This window comes from Rhododendron vialii, chromosome 1a, assembly GCF_030253575.1.
Source record: "Rhododendron vialii isolate Sample 1 chromosome 1a, ASM3025357v1".
NCBI classification, from domain to species: domain Eukaryota; kingdom Viridiplantae; phylum Streptophyta; class Magnoliopsida; order Ericales; family Ericaceae; genus Rhododendron; species Rhododendron vialii.
This window is the reverse complement of record NC_080557.1, coordinates 7,585,608-7,606,094: the sequence shown is the minus strand read 5'-3', so window position 1 is coordinate 7,606,094 and position 20,487 is coordinate 7,585,608. Positions and strand designations below refer to the sequence as shown.

The following is a 20,487-nucleotide window of genomic DNA, read 5'->3' as shown; positions in this document are numbered from 1 at the left end:
CCGAAAGTGTTTTGAACGGTCCGGATGTTAATGAAACTTTTCCGGGAAAGAGTAAAACTTTTCCCTGGTAAATTTTTACTCTCTCCATTCCATTTTTATTGTCTGTTATTCTGTGTTTCTCTTTTATGTCTTTTACTTATATCTTTTAGTGTGGATCTTAAAAAATATGTAATATGGATCTTGTTTGATAGATTTCGACTAATTCTATAATACAAAGTTCAAAATTATGAAAAAATTATAGATTGAAAGATATAAACAATTAAAAAATGACACGTATTTCAAAAATGGACAATGAAAATGGGACGGAGTGAGTATTAAAATCCGGACCATCTAAGGCACTTTAAGACGGTGGCGATTGGTTGTTGCTGTTCACGTCGGAGCCGTAAATAAATCTCTCTAAAAACAGATAAGTTGCTCGATATTGTTCTTCGTCCCATACTCCAACTTATCTCCTCTGTCTTCTCTCAAGCATGGATTCAGTTCACAAGTTGCTTAATATTGTGCTTCCTCTTATATCACTCTTTTTGCTCTTCTTCTTCCTACCGGCTATTTTGCTCTTCAAGATTTTCAATTCTATATCAAGGTCCGTATTCAGCGAAAACGTCTCCAGTAAAATTGTACTCATCACCGGTGCATCTTCAGGCATTGGCGAGGTTTGATCAACTCTGAACTCTCCCAAAAGAATCACTTTCTTAATTGGTTCTTTAAAGGCCACTAAACCAGAAGTTAAAACCCAACTTACTAACTTTGAAGTTGTGGATCTGAACATTATGACTACCACTTTATAAGTAAAATCAATAATGTCAATGATTAAGTTTATACCCATCTTACTACTCTTAGACACACGAAAATTGGTTTCTAGTACTTCGATGGTCCATTATTTTGGGAAGTGAATTGTTAGACTTGCTGTTTTGAAGCATCTTGCCTATGAGTATGCAAAAGGGGGTGCTTGTTTGGTATTGGTGGCAAGGAGAGAAAAGCAACTTCAAGAAGTGGCTTGTAAGGCACGACGGCTCGGGTCACCTGATGTGATTGTTGAAACCGGTGATGTTTCAAAGGTGGAAGACTGTAAGCGATTTGTTGATGCTGCGCTAAACCACTTTGGTAAATGTATGTTTCTAATTCTTTAGTTTCAATTCATTTCTTTGGTTCTATAGTACTATTTGTTTGAAAGAAAATATATCGAACTACAGAGTTGAAGATGTAGCACAGAAATGAACACATAGCATGACACCAACACTCTGACACATAAAATTAACAAAAAAAACAATTAGAGAACACAATATGTATAATCGAGTCTGGCTCCTCGATCTGCAATCTCAGCCTGTAAAAATATCTGACAATCTCACATCAATGATCAAAACAGATCATTTTTTTTTTGCTCGTTGACAACATGAAGTATGCCAAAAACCAAGTTTACTGGACATCAATAGATATGATTTTGGAACACATCATCTTAAAAGATATAAGATTGCAACACTGGAACAAAACTCCTTTCTAAATTTTTTGCAATATAAATCTGTTTCGAAAGCATATCAAACGATAATTGCTCAAACTGATGTTTTGGCTTGCTTGATGCTCTCAGTGAATTAAAGATTATAAACGGTCCCGATCATTGAAGTGTGATTGAAAAAGTTTTCGAGAGTATTTGGTGCGTGTTTTAGAGTTTCCCCAAAAGATTGAAGGGAACGAGTTGGGGAAAAATAGGACGCTTTTGATGTGTCAAACCGTCTAGGGAACTATCTTCATTTAACGCAAGTGTGTGATCTCCCTTACTCTCTTTCCCTCTTTTCGATTGTTTAAAATGCAGAATTACCTTGTTATAATTCGACAATTTACGTCTCTCTTGTTTGATGACTTCAATTACACAGTGAATCACGTAGTGAACAATGCCGGGATTGCTCCGCTTTGTCTGTTTGAAGACGCCGATAATGTCGAAGATTTCACTCCAATTATGGTGATTGTCTTCCATTTTTAACATAAAAAAGTTGCCTGAATTTTTCTTATCTAAAAATCTCTCCACAAATCCTAGTCCAAACTAGGCCTTAGATCAATCCAAAACTATATATACTATTTAGGTAGGAATTTGGGAACAAATTAACCATTACTAATTTGGGTTTTATGCTGCAGAACACAAACTTCTGGGGTTCTGTTTATTGCACCCGTTTCGCAATTCCGCACCTAAGAAAGAGCAGAGGGAAGATCATTGTGATTGCTTCAATAGCTCAATGGTCTCCAATACCAAGACTTAGCATCTATTCTGTACGTGAAAAGAAATGGACATAGATCCTCTCCGCTCCAAGGAATAGACTAGACCGTCTGTACTTTGGTGATCTCGCCTATCTCTTTTTAGAGCTTATCCCGAGCAGTGATCATGTCAAAATTAAGCTGTTCAGATACTGGTTGATCATATGATTTCAAAACACATTATCGCTTTTGTTCTAAATAGTATCTGATCAGCATAATTTTTGGTTGGAATACGCTCTAAAAGTTGAACAGGTTTGATTATCAAAGTGGAGACACAGGACCATCTAGTCTATTGGGATGGATCGGAAATGATCCATGCCCTCAGAAAAAGTTAAGTACTACATTTTTGTTTAGATAAACATGCCTTGGTTTGGCTCATCTTTAATTGATTAGTCAAAAATATCTTATATTTCTTTAGGGAAGCAAGGGAGCCCTAGTCAGCTTTTACGAGACGCTACGAGTTGAAGTTGGTTCGGATATAGGGATCACGATTGTCGGTCCCGGAGTTGTAGACTCGGAAATTACTAGAGGTGATTTCATGTCAAAGGTAAAGTTTTTTTTTTTTTTTTTTTTTGGTGAAGCTGAAAAATCAACTGTGAATTCCTCAAGCTATAAGCTTGTTTGATAGAAGTGGGCAATTCACCTTTGAACCTGTTAACTCCTATGCTCAGTAACCGGAGATTGCGGCAGTTAGTTAAAGAAGTTAGAAAGCTGAACCCTTCTGCCTCATCTGTCTCTAGTTGCTGCAGTGAGTCAAATTTATGCTTAAAATTTGAGTTTCTCCGTTAGAGTGAGTGCTTCATCCAGATGCAGCTTGTACTCACGTTGGAGCAAAAGTTTGGGTAATGGCCGGAGATAATCCAAAGCATTTGAGAATCTATTCCAGTTCAGGAATAATTTCGGTTTCTAATTTCCTCTTTGTTTTTTACTGTATAGGCTGGAATGGATGGTTTTCCAGTGGAGTCAACAGAGGGGTGTACCAAAGCAATTTTCAAGAGCATTTGCAGGGGAGACAGGTACTTGTTTGAGCCAGCTTGGGAGAGGACGATATATTTCTGGAATTTGCTTTGTCCAGAGGTTATAGAAAGCTTCTCCCGGTGGCGTTTACTTGGTAGGCCAAACAACTCTAAATCTAACCGCAATTCTGGAGCGTTCAAGTCTGACTAAGGAAAAGATCATCAAGCAGATCGACTGTTTGTATTCCTTATCTTAAGAGGACAACTATTGGTAAATAATCCTCTTTTGTGCCTTGGTGTTGTAAACATTTATTTGTGCATCATGTATCCCTTATTGTATGTGTGGTGGAGTGAAAGTGTACAATAAAAGGAACACTGCTTTTGGTGTGACGTTTAAAAAGTATTGAAGCCTAGCTGTTTCGAGCCACTTTCATGTAAATTTGCCTTCGAAACTGCGGTTGGCCGTTTTAACTCGAAAAGGGAAGGCGTTTAAGGCTGATTTGCCAGCAACTTCTTCTCCGGAACCTTTTATCTTTCAACTAAGAGGAAGCAGCTAGCCAGATATGCAACCTCATTAATTGTCAAGGTGATCGATCGCGCATTAGCGCTGCTTGCCACAGGGCCAGAGAGACACGCGGTCGTACATGACAGAGGCCAAATGGTTCAGAGTTACCTTCAGGTGAAAGGTATTCGCCCTCTAGGTTAAAATTGCCCACCAAGTCAAAGAGCCATAAAACAACAGCACAAGTAAAAGTGAATTTCTATAGCTTTTGACTGTTTCTAAAATCAAAAATGTTAAAAGAGTGAATGAGCTTGCATAAAATTTCCCAAATAGCTTAAATGCTTAACTATAAACAACTTTTTGTAGGTGGACACTAGTGAGATGCCCGCGGGGCTCTGTCACACTCATATTTGTGACTCTATTTTTCTCAAAAAAAATTAGATTTGACCAAATCTCTTAACCGGTTAACTTTCTCAATTGTTGTAGCTAGCATTATGGCATTTAGCACCACCCACCAACTAAACCCAATGTAGACACACTATTCTGACTCAATTTTTCGCAAAAAAAAAAAAGATTTGACCAAATCTCTTAACCGGTTAACTTTCTCAATTGTTGTAGCTAGCATTATAACATTTAGCACCCCCCACCAACTAAACCCAATGTAGACACACTATTCTGAGCTGTCTAGATAAGTTTACTAATGTTCTTTGATTCCCCGATGATGAATAAGATCAAAAACACCCTGAGGTTCTTAGTGTGTTTGAGCTTTGAGCATTCTCAAACCCTTTCAAATCCTTTAAGCCAGAGCCAGAAAGCTTCAGTAAAACCCTACTTGTGCACGCTGGTACCCAACTGGTGTGTGCTGGTCCACTGCCACATGTCAGTCATCGGTCTGTTAACCAGGCTTGGACTGGCGCACGCCGGTCACTTACTGGCGTACGCCGGTCAGAGCTAGTCAAATCACCTTTATTCAGCCATATGTACAAGACTTTTAGGCCACCCCAGTACACTGTTCGTTCGTATGATGAGTGTGTACGTGCATGGGATGTTCCCCCCTCTCTCGTACAAGATCCATCACCTTGTCCCATGCATTTGATGCATGTGAGACTCTCCCTCCAAAGCCAACCTGCCCTTCAACTGATTACAACTCCTCCCTGTCCTCTATATATACCCCCCTTGTATTCATGTGCAAGAGGTTACCAAAAACTTGAAGCATTCAAGTCATCTCTCTCTCCATTAGCTCCTTGTTCTTCCTTTTCCTCTTCTTGAGAAAGAAACAACAAGAAGCTCTCCCATACACCACAACACACATCCATCCACCCACATTCCCCTTTCAAAGCCAAGTTCAAGCTCAAACTCTCCAAGAAACTTGAAAACAAAAAGGTATACCACCTTTGTAAACTTTCTGTTCTAATCCCTAAGGGGGGCTGGTAGGGTCATGGCTGGTAATCAATACTAATCATGGCCCTAAAGCTGGCAATGTTTCAAAAATCATCAATGGCAAAACCCAGCGTGCGCCGGTCATAAGCTCGTGTACGCCCATCCTTGACAGTACGTGCAGAACTGGCGTGGGGACTAGGACCTATCTGGGGTTTGTCTGGGACAAACCCGCGTACTCTAGTTTGGAACCCTTTGGAACCCGCGTAATCCAATTGTGAACTGGGGTCAGGATCTTGGTTTTATGCTTTTTTTCTTGTCTATTCATCACTGTGAACATGCCTAATAACCAATTTACTGCTTTACATAGTTAAAGTTGCTAGTTTTACTTTCTTAATATTATTTCTATTGCTTTGTAATGCCTCTGAGATCCTTTTGTTCATGTTCCAGAGCCTAGAAAGTGCAAAGCCAAGTACTGGACAAAAGTGTGTAACTGGCGTACGGTATCTACATACCGGCGTACGACAGTTAGATCTAGCCCAGTGGCTATCCATTGCATAGCAACTAGACCTTAACCTTTGCTCATTTCCCTACATTGTTTATGAGGTGCTCTGTTTATTTTATGACCCTAAAGCCATTTTCAACTGTCTGTAACTGTATATATTCTGCTCTATAAACTGCGTGGTTTGTCTTGGATATACGTGCACTGGTCCTTTCCAGAGCCCAGAAGGTTGAAAGCAAGGGCTTTAGGCTTACTGGTGTACACCAGTCGGTGAGTGGCGTGCGTAGGTCAGGTATCCATGTAGTGGTTCGGCCAGTGCACGCAGGTTTCTTCCTGCGCACGACACTCCGGACCAGTGTGTTCCTGTCTGTTTAAAATTCCCGCAAGCGCTTGTTCTCAATCTATATCCATTGTTTCAATAAACCATACATACAATTTTGTCATATACTGCAAACATGTTACAGTTTTAATCCCCTTAAACTGCTCCACTGCCCTAATTGGCTAAAAATTATTAATGAGAGAAAATTACAAATGTTTTATAAAATGCTCGAGTAGAGACCGATCCTCGGATTGGGCGAGAGGGATGCCATGAAACCATTCTCCTCTTGTAACCTAGCTCCCAAACCTCAGATATCGAAGGTGACGACAGTTCAGTCTACAAAGCCTTTTTCAAATCAAAACGTAGCAAAACATTTCAAAGTTTGGTTCCTTGGGTGTGTTCTACAAAATCCGAGTGGCGACTTTAAATCGAAGTGTTTCACCACGCTTTCCCAAAAGGGCGCACCCGATTATTTTACGAATTTTCAGGGGGCGTGTGCCCACACCCAATGGTAGAGGAAAAATTAGCTGACATGAAATTTCAAACACAATTTTTTCTCAAGTACTGTAGGATTTATCTTATGCTTATAAAATAAGCCTTGATAGTTTCATTTCTCCAGAGATTGAAGCCAACTATTTCATCATACTCACTAATCCAATTTAAGTCAGAGCAAACACATAAAATCAACCACTTGTTCTTTCAAGTTCTCAAATAAGCTTTCTTGATAGCTATTAATTGAAGCATTTGATTTATCGCTGCCCAATCCACTACAAAGGGAAGAACACACTTCATTAACAACAACAAACTACGATTCATGGTCTGTAATTTCCATTGTAACAACCCGAATCCTCAAGTACCTCAACCTATCTAACCCAACCAAACCAAATCTTTGACACCAACAACTCAATATTCACAAACAAATAATTATTGAAAACCCATCAACCACTTCCTTAAATGTTTACATAAATTTTCTCATATCCACCTTCACACACCCTTTCCAACCCATGTCTCAACTGGCCAAAGTGGGTCCGGTTACTGTAACTCTTTCCTTCTCTTCTCCTATTCTTATTTACATGTCACCATTTTCCCTTCTCTTACCATTGACACCCCCACATCTCTTTCCCTCTCACTCTCTCACTCAATTTACTTTTTTTCTTTTGTCTCTCTCTCAACGAAAACTACTCCACGGCTTCCCTCCTGTGACCGAACATCTCCTGATTCCTTCCATTAAATATGCAATGAGCAGTCACCAAATATTGTTTACCCAATTGACACTTGTCCTCCCCACCTTACTTCATACTCCCTCCGGTCCCATTCTTTTGTCTCTTTTGGAAGTCCAAACCACTTTTCAATTGATTATATCTTGCAATCTATAATGTTTTAGGTAATTTTGAAAACATCATTTAAAAGAGCCCATTGAGATCTAACAAACAATATCCATATTGCATATAATTGGTATTACCAATTAAAAGTTATAATTAGTTTTTTAGCCGGTTAGGATAGGACGATGGACAATAGAATGGGGACGGAGGGAGTAATTCTTTGTGTGTTTTCATTCTTATCCCTTCTTTTTTTTTTTTTTTTTTTTGTCTTTATGCCACACATTTATAGATACAAACAAAACCCACATGCTTTACCTAATTTGCGTGCACATATACCTTATTCTGTCTTTTTCTTTTTTATATGAAAAATTCTAAAATCAGCTCAATGGGTTGACAATAGTAAGTATGTGAATGTGTATTAAATGGTATAAAAAGTAATCAGAAATACATGTTTTTACTTGTATTCTAGTATGCTTATCGTCAGCTCAGTGGGCTGACAACAGCAAGACTATTTTTATATTACCTTAAACATATACACAAACTCGTCATATCCACTCAAATTAGTAAAATACTCGGACGGAGTATCACAATCTTCTTGGAGCTGTATCCCACATCGGCTAATAAATGAAAGGTTGTATGGTTTATAATGAAAAGTGAGTAGCTACTGTATAATTTGAGACTAACCTTTTGAACTACGTAGTTAAACAAAAGGTAAAAACAGGTTAGCTGGCATAGGTCGTGACTTCCATGACCAACATACAACAAACGATGATTGCCTCTTTTACGTCTCAGAATCCACGAAAACAAATCAATCATCATTCAAGGTTCTACTGGATAAATTTTAGTACTTCACTTCAATTCGGAATTTGTTTATTGACCTGATCATAACAGCGGACGTCTTCCTTCAAACGCAACGGAAACATTAAACTCATTGCACTTCGGATTCTGTATTTGTTTATTGACTTGTTCATAACATCGGATGTACTCCTTCAAATGCAACGAAAATATTAAACTCATTACAAATTACTCGTAAAGGTTAACTCTGTCATCTAATTAAGCATATTCTAAAGAACCAAACACTTACCAATAAATCAGAAATCTATCATTTTCTACTTTTGAAATTTCACAATTGGTCCAAATCACTCTCAATCCGTTTCTTTCAAACGTTGAAATCACTCTCAATCTACCACTAAATCTCTCTCTCAGCCTCTTCTTCCTCTTCCTCTTCTTCTTCCCCTCTCTCTCTCTCTCTCTCTCTCTCTCTCTCTCTCTCTCTATTTTAATATCCTCAAAACCTCTTCAAATCCTATTTCCTCTTCTTTTTCTCTCTCTCTCTCTCTCTCTCTCTCTATTTTAATATCCTCAAAACCTCTTCAAATCCTCTCTCTCTCTCTCTATTTTAATATCCTCAAAACCTCTTCAAATCCTATCCTTACAAATCAAGCAATGGCAGACTTCCCACTCTACGAATGGGACTTTGGGTTTGAGAGACAGAACAAGTGGAGATGAATATGTTCTTTTGCACCTTTTTAGTTTCATCTTGATATGTGTGTTACTCTCTACAAGAATACCATTGTGGTTCGGGTTGAATGTGAATTTGAATACTCTATGGAAATGTATTCTCATTTTGGTTGTCGCATTTGCAGCCATTATCCAAGAGTACAAAAATTGATGGCGTAAAGCTCTCTCTGTCTGAATTGATATCTAGTATTCTCTTTCCTTTCCTACTGCGCACTCTTCTATTGTGAATCTCTCTAATCCCTCATGGCTTTGTGCTTTTTGTAAATCCAAATAGAACCATGGCTCCGGTGTTCCTTGGTGTAATTCTGAAAACTATGGGCCCCAAAAAATTAAAAAGAGTGTAGTTATAAAAGTGGGAGTGTGAAAAATCAATTACTCCAACTATATACGAATAGTAAATCTTATTTTAATTTGTGAATCTCTCTCTCTCTCTTGATCGATCGATTGATTTTAATTTCCTCAAAACCTGTTCAAATTCTATCTTTCCAAATCAAGCAATGGCAGACTTTTCGTGAGGTTTACTGCCTGAGTTTTGGGATAAGAGACATAACAAGCGGACATGAATATGTTTTTTCGCATTTTATGGATAGGAATTTCTAATTTTATTTTGCTCTGTGCATTACTTTCTATAAGAATGCCACCGTGGTTCGGGTTAAATGTGAATTTGAGTACTCTATGGAAATCGATTCTCATTTTGGCTGTTGCATTCGCATCCGTATCCAGTACGAAAATCAATGACGGGAAGCTTTTCATGGAAGGAGATAGAATGATACATGGTAGGCAAGGCATGGTACTGTAATTGACAACGGAAAAGTAGGGTGGCCCGCTGTTTTTATTTTCTGTAATTTATATTTTTCAGACATGTGGGCTCCATTTGCTTCTTCCTTGTCTTTCACATTTTGTAAATCATAAACAATTAATCTACCCTGTAGCTTGCTTAAACTTCCAAGCTCTTCAATTTTAGGGCCTTGTTCTCTTTTTAGTTGTGCTCTTTAATACTCATTGATCAAACTTTGCTGAGCTTATTTACGTGAGCCTATGACCCAACTGGGGGCATTAAAGATGAACAAACATTGATAAAATTGTTTTAAAAACCCTATTTTATTTTTCCTTACTTGGTTGTCAAGTAGGAGTCGACTAATATATAAATGCATAATAAATGACCAGAAATAGTAATCAAGTTAGGGCTATACAACTTGTCGAGAAGAAAGAAATCCATTATACTTGTGGTTGTAGGAGGAAATGATGATACATTTCACCGTTCTTTCAACGTTAGCAGAAGGCTGCCTTTGTGGGAGGCAAACATATTCTGGATGGTGCCCTTGTTGCAAATGAAATTATCCATTTATGGAAAAATAACAAGAAAGGAGGTATCCTACTAAAAATTGATTTTCAAAAAGCTTATGATTGTGTTAACTGGAATTTTTTGTTGGACCTGCTAAGGAAAATGGGATGCGGAGAAAAGTGGTGTAATTGGATCAAGGAATGCATTTCCTCTATGTCATTGTCAGTTTTAGTAAATGGATCACCAACTCAGGAATTCAAATCTCACAAGGGTCTGAGGCAGGGAGACCCCTTGTCCCCTTTCCTTTTTAATATTGTGGTGGAAGCTCTCAACATTCTTTTTGAAAGAGCAAGAGGTCTGGGTTTAATTAAAGGAGTGGAGATTGGGTATACTAGACTGGCTGTGACTCACCTACAGTTTGCAGATGACACACTACTTTTTTGTAATAACAATCCAGAGGAGATTAGAAGGGTTAAAAGGATTCTTAGATGCTTCCAACTGATGTCCGGACTGAAGATAAACTTCTCTAAAAGCATGATGTGTGGTGTGGGTATTAAAGATCAGGAAGTGGAGGTTTTGGCTGAGATTATGGGCTGTTTGAAAGGTAAGCTCCCAATGAATTGCTTGGGTCTTCCTGTGGGAGCTAATCCTAGAAGGGTAAAGACTTGGAAGCCAATTGTCGAGAGGGTTTCTAAGAGATTAGCCCTCTGGAAAACCAGATTTTTGTCCACAGGTGGAAGGATTACTCTGATCAAATCCACCTTGAACTCTCTACCTATATACTACATGTCATTGTTCAAAATTCCAGTGGGAGTGGCAAAGAACTTGGAGAAAATGCAAAGAAAATTTCTTTGGGGAGGTGCAAGTGAAAAGAGAAAGACGAGCCTAGTGAAATGGGAGTCAGTAACTAGGAGCAAAGGGTGTGGGGGATTAGGAATCAAAAGACTAATGGTTCGTAACGAGGCCTTACTTGCAAAATGGTGGTGGAGGTTTACTGAGGAGAAGGATGCCTTATGGACCAAGGTGGTCTCAAATAAGTACGGTTTGAGGAATGATTTTTCAGTCCCAACAACTCCAGATCCTAGAAAAGTTTCAACTATGTGGAGTGATATTTGCTCCATAGGTAAGGACTAAGGAGTCCTCAAAGCTTTGTAACGTGGTTCAACAAGGTTTTAGAATCAGAGTTTGCTCAAGGGCTTCAACAAGGTTTTGGGACCAGATTTGGATCGGGGAAGTACCACTTAAACAAGAATTTCCTAGGCTGTTCCTATTATCATTACAGAAAAATTCCTTGATAAAAGACATGCTACAAGAGGGAGAAGAACCTGCCTGGAATTTGCTTTTCAAAAAAGACCTTTGCGAGTGTGGCAAGAAGAGCAAAAACAGAGGCTTCTTTAGAAACTTCAAGGATTCCAGATGGCTAGGTCCAGAGATGATATTATGGAATGGATCGAGGTGGAATGCCAACAAAATTTTCTCAGTAAGCTCAGCTTATGCAGAATGGGAAAACCAGATGGAAAATCAAAATGGGTGGCTCAGTGTGATTTGGAGGAACTTATGTCCCCCCAAAATTGAAGTTTTCGTTTGGCAGGCCATCCAAAATAGAATAGCAACAAAATCCATTTTGTGCAGCAGAGGAATCCTTGTTTCAGGTAATGATCTATGTGCCCTTTTTGCTCTCTGCATATTGAGTCACCAGTGCATTTGCTCTTGTTTTGCAAATTTCCGTGGCAGCTTTGGTCCTCAATCATTAGGTGGTGGGACACAACATGGGTTTGTCCGGGTTCTTTAACTTTGCTCATGAATTGGTAGTTTTCTCACAGATTTAAGAATTTAGAAAAGTCTTGCTGGGAGACTTGTTTTTTTGCAGTCTTGTGGACACTTTGGAAAGCAAGGAATGATTTCATTTTCAACAACGTCTCAAAAGATGTGGAAGAGCTGAGTGACTTGGTCAAGATTAGAATGTGTTTGGATAAAAGGAAAGTTTGACATCAAGGATTATTCCATTGAGGATTTCAAGAGGAGTTTGAATGGAATCAGGAGGATTAAAATTTAGTATATGGATTTGATATTGTGATTGTATTTTTTGGGGTACGTCCAATACTTTATTGGATGTCTTTCTTTTTGTTTCTTCCTCCGGGATTGTGGTATGCACATGATAGTATTATGACATAAGTGCCAACCTCGTTGGGATTTATGTTCTAGTAGTGATGCATTCTTACTCTTTCCCTTGATCGATGTACCCTTTCGAGTTTTGAATAAAATTTCTCTCTTGCCGACCAAAAAAAACTTTTGTGTACCATTATTTCAACTTTTGGCAAAAAATAGGAGCATGTGAGAACTTGAACCTTGTTAGTACAGATGTCGTAAGTGAAGACGACAACTTTGACAACATCTAGAGAATGGACGTTTAGAAAGTCAAGCCAATCTTGGCCGTTGAATATTCCCTTATTGCAATTAACGGGCCACGTCCTTGTTCCAGAAGTGAGAATGAGCTTTTCAATGTCGTATTCTCTCTGTCCGAATTTGACGGGAAATACCATTCATGTTCTTCGTGATTGCCCCAAAGCTTTCGATATCTGGTATTCTCTCTTTTTCCACTACGCACTCTTTTTTTGCGAATCTCTCTTATCCCTCTTGGCTTTTTAACGAAAGGAACCACAACTCCGGTGTTCCTTGGTGTGATTCTAAAAACTAAGGGCCCAAAAAACCAAAAAGAGTGTAGTTATAAAAGTGGGAGCGTGAAAAATCAATAACTCCAACTATATACAAATAGTAAATCTTATTTCCAGTTCCGATGAACCAAAAAGTTCCAACTTTACACTCCAACTTTTGGTTGAATTCCCCTTCTCATTTTCTTTAATAGATAATTAGAGGCCGGTCCTCCTTTCTAGCCTCGGAATGATCCCAACCCTGAAATATTTTCCCGAAGCTGAATGGCTCGGGTATGTTGGGTGATGGACGTTTTTGACCTTTTCCGGGTTTACTATATATAGGCTTGTTTTCAAAAGAATATTGGCGGAGAGAGAAGACAGATAGAGAGAGAGAGAGAGAGCGCGATCGCGATCGCGATCGTGAGAGCGATCTCGAGAGAGAGAGAGAGAGATATCGAGATCTAGGGAGAGATCGCGATAGAGAGAACGATTGATGTCTAGCTTGAGCGATTGATGTTCGATTGAGAGGAGGAATTGCGTTGGATTGAGATTCAATCGATCTGTTGAGGTATTTTTGAGTATGTTGTTAGATTTGATTAGTTATTCAGTTGATGTACTTTTCATTTAGTAGTGATGTATGTTGCTTTGTGATTCGTTGTAGCTTTGTGGTGCGTGAGGAGATGCAGGTTGATGGAGTCGAGCAGATGAGGTATTTAATGTTGTTTTTGTTGGTAGATTTATTTATTTTCAGTGTTTATGTGATTGTTTTGATATATGAGAACTGTTTTTAGATCTATGAGAATTGATTTCTGAATTACGAGAGCTGGTGTCTGAACTATGAGAACTGGTTTCTGAACTATGAGAACTGTTTTCTGAACTATGAGAACTGGTTTCTTTAAAATGAGAACTGATTTCTGAACTATGAGAACTGTTTTCTGAACTATGAGAACTGGTTTCTGAACTATGAGACCTGGTTTCTGAATTACGAGAGCTGGTGTCTGAACTATGAGAACTGGTCTCTGAACTATGAGAACTGGTTTCTGAACTATGAGAACTGGTTTCTGAACTATAGTTCTCATATGAATTTGATGTGAATTGTCGTTTTGTGTATTTTGCACGCGTTTATGTTGTTAGATTTTGATTTTTTTACTGTTTTTGTGATTATTTTCATATTTTTATTATTTAAATGTTGTTTTTGTTGTTAGATTGAGGCCTAGCTTGAACTATCATTGTGTTTGTTTGTTAGATTTTGATGTGAACTGTCTTTTTGTGTTTTTTGCATGAGAAGTGTTTGTGAGAATTGTGTTTTTAAAATGAGAACTGTGTTTATTTATATGAGAACTGTGTTTTTTATAGGAGAACTGTGTTGGTTTATGAGAATTGTGTCATTTTTCTTTGTGTGAATTGTTTGTTTTTTTTGTTAGGGAAACGGAGAAATCGTTGATTTTGTTTTGTAAATACAATGGATTGTGTGCTGGAATAAAGTTGTCTCGGTCGTCGAGAATTGGAGATTTTATGAAGATATTGTGTGGCAAGTTTAGTGAGTTGAGAAGACACTCATTGCAACTCTTTTATGCTATACGTGATCATCCTAGTACCATGTTATATAATGATGAAGATTTGGAGGTGATGTTTGCTGTAGCTGATAGTATTGGATTGAATTGCATTGAAGTTACAGTAGTAGACAGTCATGATTTTGATAGTGATATTAGTGGGTGTGGTGTTGATGTTGGTGCTAATAGTAGTGGGGTTTTCGATAGTGGTGGTGCTAGCACTAGTAAGGGCATTTGTTTCAGTGGGCAAGGGTTAGTCGGCTGTCGGTTGGAATCAATGGAATATGTAGGTAAAGAGGATGATTTGGGAGCTATGTTTTGCTCGCATCAGCATCGGCCAAGGTTGTTGGACGCGTGGAAAGAGCTTATTAAAAGTGTTGGTCAGTTGTTTGTCGGGGGTTCGGAAGGTTTTCGTGATGCATTGCGGAAATATTCAATTGTTCATTCTTTTGAGTTTGACTTTGTAAAGAATGAAACAGAGAGAGTGACTGCAGTTTGTAAGGTAAAATCTTGCAAGTGGAATATCCATGCTAGACTTGACAAGGTCAGTGGTTGCTTTTACATCAAAAGGTATTATAATGTTCATTGTTGTGGTGTTGCTGGGCGTACGACAAAGAACTGTCATGCTAATTCATCTCTGATTAGTCAATTGATAAAGGATGATGTTCGAGACAAGTCAAAGAAACGTCCTGTTGATGTTGTTGATGATTTGAAGGAGTATTATGGGGTGGATGTGTCATATAATCGTGCTTGATTAGCTGTCCAGAAAGCCAAGTCAAGTGCATTTGGAGATTATTCAGATTCTTTTAATCAACTTCAATGGTATCGTAATGTTGTTCTGAATTCGGATCCTAGAAGTGTTTTTGATGTTGAGTGGGATCAAATCACAAATCATTTTTTGAGGTTGTTTGTAGCATTTGATGCATGTGTACAAGGATTTAAGCACTGTAGGCCTGTTTTATCCGTTGACGCAACGTTCTTGAAGGCAAGGCATATGGGATGCTTGATGTCTACTTCAGCTAAAGATGGTAATGCAGGTATGAAATAGATCACATATACAATTCTCATACGACTACTTACACACATTTCACATAGGCTACAATGCAGTATGAGAAATATGAGAATTGTTTTCAGAACTATGAGAACTGGTGTCTGAACTATGAGAACTGGTTTCTTATAGTCATATAGGATGCTTGATGTGTGATTGAGCTAAAGATGGTAATGCAGGTATGAAATAGATTACATATACAATTCTCATATGAATATAACATACAGTTCACATAGGCTATAATGCACTATGAGAAATATGAGAACTGTTTTCAAAATTATGAGAACTGGTTCTTGAAGTGTGAGAATTGATTTTGCCATATGTATGAACTGGTAACTGAATTATTTTTTCCTTCTCAGGTCTATTTCCATTGTGCTTTGGTGTGGTTGATTCTGAGAATAATGATAATTAGCTTTGGTTTATGGAGAAGTTGCATGGTATTTTGGATGAAGACAGAAGGGTTTTTGTTTTTATATCTGACCGTCACAGAGGAATAAAAGAGGGTATTGCTAAGGTGTTTCCTTCAAGCTTTCATGCTTACCGTCTCTATCATTTGAAGTGCAATTTGCGTACTGCTTTGGCGTCCACAAATGTCAAGTATAAAGAGGGTTTGATCAGAGTGTTTTCAAAATGTGCTTATACTCCCACTGTGGCAAAGTTTAATCAGCATATGGGTAATTTGCTGAAACACGGTGGTGCAGCTGTCACACCCTCGATTTTCAACATAATTAAGTAATACATTTCAATAAAAGAGAAACCTCGCATATCATATACGTTACCCAAATGAGTTTCCCACCTGTTTAATTTACAAACAAGTCCTTAAGTTTAGATAATTACAACTTTAGTCAAAAGAAAATTCAGTAATAATTAGTTACAAAACCACCTTTAACAAAATGAGATCTTCACAAAGATGACGAAATAACCAGTGATGTCAGCTTCCAAAAGTCTTTTACTGTCAAGCACATAATGCATGCAATCTATTGCCCGGCATCAGAACCTGAAAAGAAAGATTTGGTTGAGCTACACTAGCCCAGTAGAAAATTCTAAACTCAAGCTATATGCAATTTGAATGAACCATGCACCGAGAATGAATGAGTACTGACAGATACGCCTATACCACAAATGACTACCAACAAGCTGCGAATTATCGCCTAAGAGTCCTAGACTTCACATCAATGTCACTAGCCGTTTACTTCTTTAACTAGTTACATTATTAAACTCACGTCATCTCACACTTGTCTATAATCAAATCAAAACATCTTATTATTCTCCGTATGATAGTACAATCTTTCTCGTGTCCACATTGATCTTCATTAAATCCCTTAATTGCAAAACCTTTCTTTTCCTTTAATCCGGTATTTCCCATCAAATAATCACTAGGGTCACCTCGGGTCTAGTTCCCTCGAGCGCAGGGTCACCCCGAGTCTTTTCCCTCAATAACAATAATCAGGTGGGGTCACCTTGGGTCTAGTTCCCTCGAGCGCAGGGTCACCCCAAGTCTTTTCCTCCAATAATATGAATCAGTTGGGTCACCTCGGGTCTAGTTCCCTCGAGCGCAGGGTCACCCCGAGTCTTTTCCCTCAATAACGACCACTTGGGTCACCTTTCACACTTTTCACAATCGACATCATTTCATAATCAATTTCATCATCCCTTTAACGGTTATACCACTGAATTTTAATTAATCATTACGTGACTCCACAAATATACATGTTCATGCCTTTTCATTAATTTAGCCATTCACATTTGACATAGCATACTAAGCCCGTACATATAATCCTACCATACTTTATCCGTTAGTTTCTACACTTGAGCCTCATAGAGAGAGTGTCAAAAGGATTAAAAGGCTTGACGAGTCGAGAGGACACGAGTTATTTCCTCATTTCAAACAATTCTTTCTCACATCAATTTTCACTTCAAGCATTCCAAACAATCTACCAATCTACCGCGTTGACTACATCTCAAACCGTTCCTAACTGTCATCCATATCAAGACTCGGACTAATTAATTATTACACGCCTATTCCTTTAAGTACACCATAACCTCACGCGTCCTCACCGTACCTCTAAGTACATTTCCCGTACCTTCACACGCCACATATTAACCCATGACTAGACTTTACGATGCCTGATCATCTAGTTTCTATACTTGGAGTCCGTAAAAGCATGTACTAAACGAATCTAAGAAATTTACGAATCGAGAGAGGGAACGGATTGCAACACTACTCATCGAATCCCTAGACATGTTCACTCTAGTCCATTGGATGCCACTCTAAGTGAGAAATGAGTAATACTCATCAAAACACTTGGAAGAATACACAAACAAGCTCATTAGAGTCGATGAGAGGCTTTGACATGCAAGTTGAAAGATATAGGAAAGCAGCTGAAAGATACTGCAGCAGCTCAAATAAGCAGGTGAAAGCAGGTGAAACTTCTAGTCTCCTACCGGTAGGCAAGCAAGTCCTACCGGTAGAACTTGAAAACAGAAAGGCTAACATTCCGATAAAACCTAGACCTACCGGTAGGTGAACAAGTCCTACCGGTAGAAACTCCAATTCACGCAACCTACCGGTAGGCAAGCAAGTCCTACCGGTAGAACTTGGAAACAGAAAGGTCAACATTCAAATTCGAGCGTGACCTACCGGTAGGCAAGAAATTCCTACCGGTAGAAGTTCGATACATGCTTGACCTACCGGTAGGTAAGGAATTCCTACCGGTAGAAGTTCGATACGTTGAGCAGCTTTTGAGCTGCTGCTGTACGTTTGAGCTGGTTGACAAAATTTCTCAATCGTTCTACCGGTAGGGTAAAAGCTCCTACCGGTAGGAGGAGTTACTTACAGACGATTTCAACAGATTTCGACAGAAAATTTTAAGTTTCGATCCAATCTCAACGACAACCAATACCAGCTCGAATAAGGCATAAAAACACTCAAATAGCATATAAAGTGAGGTAGAATTCCCTACCTCGAAGTCGGAGCACGAAACCCAAGAAGTTACAAGCCCTAGCTTTCCGAAAACCTTGTTCCAACCGGAATACAACTTCTCCGAGCTCGAACCGGAGCGATACGGACCACAATACACGAGTAGAAGATGGAATGGAGGTTATTTGTTGTGGGTTTTGAATTTAGAGGTGAGTTTTTGGGTGAGGGAGTGAGAGAGGTAGAGAGAGCCGAGAGAGAGAACGGGAGAGAGAATGGGATGGGGTTTTGGGAATTATTTTCCCCTGGCACACACACACTTATACACACATGCACCTTATCACACTAACACCCACATATTTTAAACTCTTGCACATTGACCCACAATTAAAATAAACTCAATCAATTTCACATTTTATTTTATTATTATTATTATTATTATTTTTTTTTATAAAATGTTCAAATAATATCCGAAAAAATACGGGTCCTTACACCCTACCCTCCTTAAAGAAATTTCGTCCTCGAAATTTGCTAAAACTAATCTAGCCATGCCAAATAACATATCAACACACTCGAACCGTAGCACTATCCATCACGCAACAATTCAATAATCATCGAAGTCCACGTCTAGATTCATATCAAGCAAACCACAACAAACACGCGTATATCTTTCGAAATTCGTACCCCCATTTCCACGTAACCATGCACTAACAACATCAGCTTACCTTTCAACAATGGACTACGCGAGTCTAAGGTACGCATCGGTTTCTTTTCATAGGACACTTGAGCTTCTAATTCAATTTCGGACCTCTCTAACACATGCAATGGATTTATTTCATACCTCCTCAATCTCCGTATACATAATGCATCATATATTTTGAAAAAGTCAGGCGGTAACGTCAAACGGTACACAGTTTCTAAACTTTTCTTTATTATACAAATCCTATACACAATTATCTATCTCACCATGGAGATCTTACCTCCTAAGTATAATCAGATAATCCATTTGACTTCCCGAGACTTCCATCTAGAATGGGCGGTGATCAAGCGCCTCTTCCAAGTGGATTTCACCGGTTGTCGCCTGGGTATCCCAAAACACGCACATAGTGTCCGACACTTAGACTATCCTTCTTACGGTGAACGCTTCCTTTCTGCCAGAACGAGACAAGCCCCAACGCAACTATGCTTTACGAAATTCATGATTTCCCTTCTTCAAATAACATTGGGTGACGTCGACGGTCAACACAATCCTTTGGTCAGCCCTCCGCAGTTAGCAATCTTTGACGATCTTTACCTTTCTCTTTTCGGTCATTCTCCCTCGAGCTTCCAACTATCGTTGGCGAATCGAATTAATTGTTTTAGCGGGTCCATAACACAAGCCAATCCTTCTAAAGGCCGCACCAAATTTTCACTCTAGGTTGGGTCATTCTATATTACGAGAAGGATTCGATTCGTCATCTCAAATGAAACGAATAAGCTACAAAACTCAAGCAGCATTAATCAAGAATTTGAAGAACAGCAATAGGGCATCTGAAATTTAGAGAGCACTTGGAATCTTTACGGCGGTTCGGCAACAAACTCGAAGTACCTATTTATGCCAACTCACGAAATTTGAAGTGACAGGTCATAACTCTCTTATTGCTTTACAAGTCAGAGGAGTCAACGGATAACATTTTTCAAACGAAAGATTTCGATATTATGAATAAGTTCCAGGTAATGAGACTGATCTCGCGCAAACCAATTGATCCAAAATAGGAAATTTTCCATACTAGAAATGAGTAGAACTTTCAACAATTTGAGACTAAGCATCACAAGATGAATCATGTGCCTCCAGAATCGAGGAACCACGACAGAGTAAAATACCATTGAAAGTAATTTCCACAATTGAATTTGTATTGAACGGTGTCAATGAATAGACATCAATAGATATGTCACCACAAGATTTGACTCCAACAATGGAAATTCGAACCAACCAAATAGGCAAGGGCAAACAAATAGATACAAAGAGGATATGAGTTCAAATCATATGACTTCTTAGTCATGGGACCACAATGAATGATGGCCCAAGCAGGCAATGATGGGTACAAGGTCTAAATTTTGATAGTGTTAACGAATTTGTATTTCATACGGTACATAGCTAAAGGTTGGGTTCAACAGATTGATGTTGCAAATTAAATACTCATATGGAATAACGGTTATAAGCAAACGACGAAAATGATAATCGCATCAAGGAAATCTAAACTGACCAATGAAAACTTATCTCAAGCAGGATGATGTCAAATAA

General features: G+C 38.6%; 2 protein-coding genes across 4 annotated transcripts; both read left to right on the top strand.

The window, feature by feature from the left end:
• The first annotated feature begins 342 nt into the window (after nucleotides 1–342).
• On the top strand, nucleotides 343–3,630 carry LOC131315728 (11-beta-hydroxysteroid dehydrogenase A-like). 3 transcript variants are annotated; one of them, XM_058344929.1, is made up of 6 exons: nucleotides 343–653; nucleotides 918–1,110; nucleotides 1,872–1,957; nucleotides 2,131–2,262; nucleotides 2,666–2,794; nucleotides 3,184–3,630. In XM_058344929.1, the coding sequence occupies exons 1-6, from the start codon at nucleotides 471–473 to the stop codon at nucleotides 3,412–3,414; spliced, it is 954 nt and encodes a 317-aa protein (XP_058200912.1). In that variant the 5' UTR covers nucleotides 343–470; the 3' UTR covers nucleotides 3,415–3,630. The 3 variants fall into 3 exon arrangements, with proteins under 3 accessions (XP_058200912.1, XP_058200916.1, XP_058200924.1); XM_058344933.1 differs by lacking the exon at nucleotides 2,666–2,794 and having other exon boundaries at nucleotides 399–653; XM_058344941.1 differs by lacking the exon at nucleotides 2,131–2,262 and having other exon boundaries at nucleotides 401–653.
• An 8,891-nt stretch (nucleotides 3,631–12,521) lies between these two features.
• On the top strand, nucleotides 12,522–20,487 carry LOC131327330 (uncharacterized). The gene is made up of 9 exons (XM_058360438.1): nucleotides 12,522–12,613; nucleotides 13,347–13,394; nucleotides 14,110–14,782; nucleotides 14,897–14,973; nucleotides 15,094–15,275; nucleotides 15,646–15,658; nucleotides 15,776–15,989; nucleotides 19,827–19,916; nucleotides 20,473–20,487. Exons 1-9 carry the CDS (start codon nucleotides 12,522–12,524, stop codon nucleotides 20,485–20,487), a joined length of 1,404 nt encoding a protein of 467 aa, XP_058216421.1.